Genomic DNA, 6,435 nt, shown 5'->3' on the forward strand with positions numbered 1-6,435 from the left:
TTAATATTTTAATAAGATAAAACGGTGAGTTTTGAGTGGACTAACGGTAGTTAACAAAAATTGACGGTAGGGAGTTTTTTTGCAGTTTCAAGTTACCTAGGGACTAAATTTTCAAAAAAAAAATACTCAAAGAATTTTAAAAAAAAAACGCGTCGACCTAAAAATTTTATATATGATTTCCCTATAATTTTAGGTCATAAATCAATCAGAATGGTCAATTCTCAAAGAATAGTTGTTTTCCTTCATCTAGGAAGCTCAGATTTTATTTGTTGAATAGATCTTATACAAAAGAAGAAATATTAAATGCGTGGCAATCTGACATAAATCTAATTAAATGTACGATATATTGATTGATAATTTATTTCACGTGCATTTCTAATTAATTTATCTTTATATAATAAAAGTTGCCAATCAAAATCAAAAGTGTACTTTTTTAAAGACGAAACTCTCCTATTTGTATTTTGTGGTACCTCAATTATTGCATTTGCTTAACAAGATGTGTACAAAAAGGGGTAAATTCATAATGTCGTCTTGTGGATAATATCAGACAATAAATAAATAAATAAAGTCCAATATATATATATATATATATATATATATATATATATATATCCAAAATCATTATTATGATTATCAGCATGATTACCAGAGTAAAACACAAAATCAAATGGTCATAGACTCATTATCTATAACTACATAGTTGTTATAGATAGATATATACATATATTGACGGCGGTCGAGTAACCTTGCTACATGATGACACTTGGCAAGCATCTATGACTATATATAGGAGCCTCTCATTTATAAAGTGCACATATCTCAAAAAAATAAGGTACACACATTCTTCCTCTCTTAACTCATTTTTCAATTTCATTTTTTATTTTTATTTTTTAGACATTCTACTACGTTGGCATTAGAGCATATCTCCAGCAGTAAGAGGTATTCTATCGAGTTAAAAAGCACAATTCTCTATTTTAGCTAATCATTTTTTAATACCAACTCCAACAGATTATTTATTTCATGCTTTATTTTATTAAATATTATTATTATTATTATTTTTTTTTATCCGTGACCGCTTTTGCATCATCTTGCAAATTGCAAAAGAATTGATTCATGCAGCATACCTGTGTCTTATTTTTATTTTTCTATTTTTAGTTTTTTAATTATATGCATGCTATTCAATTTTTTTGGAGGAGTTTTTAGTGATTAAAAAGACTTGAATCGGTATCATAAATTCATGAATAAAGAAAAGGGAAGAGAGAGAAACATTGAGAGAATAGAGAAGAGAGAGAAAATAATATGGAAATAATATTATATTCAATAATCTAGTGTGCTACAATGAATAACAATATGAAACTATTCACTGTAGCAGTTAAGGTATAATAACTAATATGAAACTATTCTGTTGGAGCAAAAAAAAAAAAAAGAAAACAAAATAACTAAATATAACTAATATCTTTTTTTTTAGCTACACTGCTGGAGATGCTCTTATAAGCTCTTTAATGTGGTGGAGGCCAATGGTTTATGATAACCTTTTCCCCTTGTTTTGCAACTGGTCCAAGTGTAAAAAAAAAATCTACTTCAACAATAGTAATAGTGACGGTAACCCTTTGTTTCTTTTTCCAATCGGATATATATAGCTTTTCATTTTTATTTTTGGCTGTTGGTTTGGTATATAACAAAATATTCAAACTTTGAATTGTAAACCGAATCAATTTTCTATTAAAATTAAAATTATTACTTATTTTAAAAGTTTAAATCCATAAAAAAAATAATTAATTTAATAATTATAATAAGTGTAATATTTAATTAAAATAAAAAATAAATTATAAAGATAAGATCATTGTGTTTAGGATTGAGTTTGAGAAGTCTAAAAGTACTTTTAACATTCAAAAAGTCCGTTTGAAAAAAATTTGGTAAAAAAATTAAAAACGTTTTTAAGGGTCTAAAAAACTTTAAAATTATCAAAACTACGTTTTGACAAAAATTTAAAAATAAAACTTTTGAAAAAAAAAAAAAAAAATACGTTTTTTAAGTTAAAAAACGTAATACCAAACAAGTCATCATCTACAATGTCGGTATTTAATGCAACCAAATAAAGATTATGGGAGAAATATTATCACATTATTTGAATTTTAATTACTGATGACGATGAAAAGAAATAGCTCACCCGACATGACCGGCTCCATCTTTAACTTCTTACCGCGATCGCCATTGCTCATACAAAAGCTCACAAAGACAAATATATGATCTTAAGCTTTCCGTCGTCATTTTCAAACCCTGCAGAGAGTCCAGATTAAACGCATAACTTCTCGTGACTCCAAAGTCCGAGGTCAACTTTATACCTTCATTGTTTATCCCATCAACCATATATAGTTTCTTTTCTTTCTTGGACAACTGGGTAAGGCAAAAATCTATCTTTTGAGCATTCAATTCGTTGACATCTAAGTGTTGTATATTCGTATGGAGCTATGAATATTCCCCGCATTTTTCTGATAACCCACAAATTAATTTAGTCGCTTTATATATGAAGGAGTAGAGGGTCTTGGCTCTTAAGCTGAAAGGGGGTGTGCAGGGCAAGATCAAGATGGGTCTGCTGGGTTCATTTTCTTCTTGTTCTTCTTTGGTGGCATTGGTTTTGGTTTTGAGTGTGGTGGTGGTGTGTAATGGAGGGAAGACAAGCACTTTTGTGAGGAAAGTCGAGAAGACAATGGATATGCCTCTTGATAGTGATGTCTTTCAAATCCCGCCTGGCTATAATGCACCTCAACAAGTACTTATCTCCCCCTTGTTGTTCCTTTTCTTTTAGTTATAGATTTTTTATTCGTGGGGTTTTCTTTTTTGATATTTTCATTGTGTTATGTGTGAAGATGGGCAATTGAGAAAGGTTTGATTTTTATTTGTTTTTGCGTTTCTATTGCGTTGATTGATACGTGGGTGTTATGAATTAAGGTTCATATTACACAAGGAGACCTTGAGGGGAAGGCAGTGATAGTCTCATGGGTGACTGTGGATGAACCAGGATCGAGTACTGTGATTTATTGGAGTGAAAATAGCAAGGAAAAGAAACAGGCCAAGGGCAAAGTTCTTACCTATAAGTTCTACAACTACACTTCTGGTTTCATTCACCACACAACCATAAGAAAGTTGAAGGTGAGTGGAATTTTCCATACAATTGTTTCACTAGATTGCTACGACATAATTCCCCTGTTTTTGTTTTGTTCTTGTTTGCTTCTATATGAAAATAGTGGGGAATTCAAGTCGCTACTTGAAATGGTTATATGTATGCGTATTTACTTATTCCAAATTCTCGCTAAATAAGTGAGGTTAATGCTCGAAATATTTAATTAAAATAGGAGATTTAATTAAAATAGGAGATGAATGACGGAGACTAAGTTCGAGCTCATGATCTTTGTTTTTTGTATTATGTTAAATCATTATTTATTTCAAAAGTTTGAGCTGATAGAAAATAATGAATTTAATCGTTTAATTGATATTCTTACAATACATTATTGTGTATCATGTATCTTCTGTATCTATGAATGTGTAAGCTGCTTTTATATATTTTGCTTGATTTCTATTTGGGCAGTTCAACACCAAATATTACTATGAGGTTGGGATTGGCCACACTCCACGGCAGTTCTGGTTTACAACTCCCCCTGAAGTTGGCCCTGATGTGCCTTATACATTTGGTCTCATAGGTAAGTGTTCCGCATCAAATCTTTAAAATGGAGGTCAGCAAAGCCTCTTGGTATTGTGGTTCAAGCATGTCCATGTTTTTTGTTTTTTAGGGGGTTCAAGGCCCTGTTTCCATCATGCTTCCTCAAGGTCTAGTGGAAATTGGGCAGGCATAAGACTAGCCTATACAATGAGCAGCAACTAGCATAGATGTCATGTGGTAACAAAGAAGTAAATGATTGAAGGAAAAAAAATATCTCATTTAGAAGCTACATGAGTTGGTTTTTTAACAGATGGTTATTCAGTTTAGGGTGACTAATGTTTCATTTTAGCACTTCTGCATATGCGTTCATATTAGGTCTGTATTTAGATATTTTTAACATGTTTATACATTTTAAAACTAACTGTTACTCTTTATAGGGGATCTTGGTCAGAGTTTTGATTCAAATAAGACACTTACTCATTATGAGTTAAATCCACAGAAAGGGGAAGCAGTGCTTTTTGTTGGGGACCTCTCTTATGCAGATAACTATCCAAATCATGACAATGTTAGATGGGATACATGGGGAAGGTTCGTTGAGAGAAGCGTCGCTTATCAACCATGGATATGGACTGCAGGGAATCATGAGATTGATTTTGTGCCAGAAATTGTAAGAATCTAATGGATATTTCATTGTTTGGTAGAAAAATGTCTGTTGTCAAACATAAGAGTGTTCTGCAATTCTCAGTAGTAACTTCTGGTTACACTCGTTGGACTACTTTTTTTATTTAAATAAAAAAATAAGGGATTGGAATCCACAACAATTTCCTGCACAAATTGTTAAATATAGTAATTGTTGTGGATCTCAACCCATATTTGAAGGCTGGTTCTTAGTGCCTTAACAGGCTACTGTGTCATAATACTTGACAAGATAATACTTTCGGTAACTATATTTTTATCACAAGTCTTACATATAAGAATGATTCTCTTCATCCAAAATTTAAGAGAGCATAAGAGGTCTACATCATGGAAAAGCCAAAAGTAATATGTAGTTCAACCATGTTGCTGTTATTGTTACTTCTTTTTACAGTTCTACTCTTCTTTGATATGATTTTGACCCTCTATAATTTTCCAAGTTTCTAAAAGTGGATTGGTCTTTGGGTTGCAGGGGGAAACCAAACCTTTTAAGCCATATACCCATCGTTATCATGTGCCTTATAAAGCTTCAAACAGTACTGCTCCCTTTTGGTATTCAATCAAGAGAGCTTCAGCTCACATCATAGTCTTGGCTTCCTACTCTGCATATGGTAAGCATGTATTCGTTTTGGATGTTATGTTGGTATGCATGATGGTCATGGACACAGACATATGTCCAAACTAGCTACTTGAGTCCTTTTATATTTTTACTGGTCTTTATGTCTATTTCATTAATGTGGCATGATGATAATTAAATGACTATAGTGTTGTTTGCTAGTATCAGTGCTTTGGTGATGACATATATTTACATATAATTTACCAAACCCATCTAAGCTCAACTGAACCAATCCTTAGACCCTATTAAATTAGGGATTTTTCCAAGCAAAAGAAAAAGGGGAAAGAAAAATTTACTTGTTATTACCTTTTCTTTTTCAGGTAAATATACCCCTCAATACAAATGGCTTGAAGAAGAACTACCAAAAGTTAACAGGACTGAGACACCCTGGTTGATCGTTCTTATGCATTCCCCTTGGTATAATAGCTACAACTATCATTATATGGAGGGGGAAACCATGAGAGTAATGTTTGAGCCATGGTTTGTGAAGTACAAAGTTGATGTGGTATTTGCTGGTCATGTTCACGCCTATGAACGATCTGTAAGCACTCCTTACCTTCCATATTATTAGTTACTGAACTATGAGGTTTGACTGTGGTATATTGTCTGTGCAGTACTAGTTGCTGTCTCTTATTAATATCCTTGTTTCCTGAAATCTCTGTGTATGACAAATGTTTTAAAATTTAGCTGGATTGTACAAAGAATTTGGTTGCTGCTCTGGAAATTCTTTAGAGGGGAGAAACAAATATGCATAAATGCTGCAATCTGCAATCTTTTTTTTTTTTTTTTTCCCATAATGATGCACAACAAACTGACAGAGATGTGTGTCCACATAGCAGACACAAATCTAGAATATTTAATTTCAAAATGTGTATGTGTGGACATGCCTTGTGGCTAAGATTTCCATTTCTTCTGATGTTGATTGACAACTAAATATATATCACAGGAACGAGTATCCAACATTGCATACAATGTTGTAAATGGCATTTGTACTCCTGTAAAGGATCAATCTGCACCTGTATACATAACCATTGGGGATGGAGGGAATCTTGAAGGCCTGGCAACCAAGTAAGATCAATAAATTATGGAGTAATAGGGTTGACTTGACTGGTAAAGAGGTTTTCTGTTTGTTTAAGATTGTTTATGTAAATGCCTTCTTGTCTGGTGCAGCATGTCGGAACCACAGCCGGCGTACTCGGCTTATCGTGAGGCCAGTTTTGGTCATGCCGTCTTTGATATCAAGAACCGAACGCATGCTCACTATAGTTGGCACCGTAATCAAGATGGATATGCAGTGGATGCAGATGCTTTGTGGTTTTTCAACAGATACTGGAATCCAGTTGATGATTCCACAAATAGCCAATCCTGATGAAATAAATTGCTGTATGCTTTATGGAATAAATGATCTCATTCTGATATAGTTGAACATTGGTATCAATCTTTTCTTCAACCCTTTATTGTTCCA

General features: G+C 32.8%; 1 protein-coding gene across 2 annotated transcripts; it reads left to right on the forward strand.

Moving 5' to 3' along the window:
• The first annotated feature begins 2,199 nt into the window (after window positions 1-2,199).
• On the forward strand, window positions 2,200-6,435 carry LOC132174612 (purple acid phosphatase). Of its 2 annotated transcripts, none has more exons than XM_059586248.1 (9): window positions 2,200-2,401; window positions 2,534-2,773; window positions 2,953-3,153; window positions 3,590-3,701; window positions 4,099-4,328; window positions 4,827-4,965; window positions 5,291-5,511; window positions 5,917-6,038; window positions 6,141-6,435. In XM_059586248.1, exons 2-9 carry the CDS (start codon window positions 2,588-2,590, stop codon window positions 6,337-6,339), a joined length of 1,410 nt encoding a protein of 469 aa, XP_059442231.1. In that variant the 5' UTR covers window positions 2,200-2,401; window positions 2,534-2,587; the 3' UTR covers window positions 6,340-6,435. The 2 variants fall into 2 exon arrangements, with proteins under 2 accessions (XP_059442231.1, XP_059442238.1); XM_059586255.1 differs by having other exon boundaries at window positions 2,540-2,773.

The sequence above is a fragment of the Corylus avellana genome, chromosome ca1, assembly GCF_901000735.1.
Source record: "Corylus avellana chromosome ca1, CavTom2PMs-1.0".
Taxonomy (NCBI): Eukaryota; Viridiplantae; Streptophyta; class Magnoliopsida; order Fagales; family Betulaceae; genus Corylus; species Corylus avellana.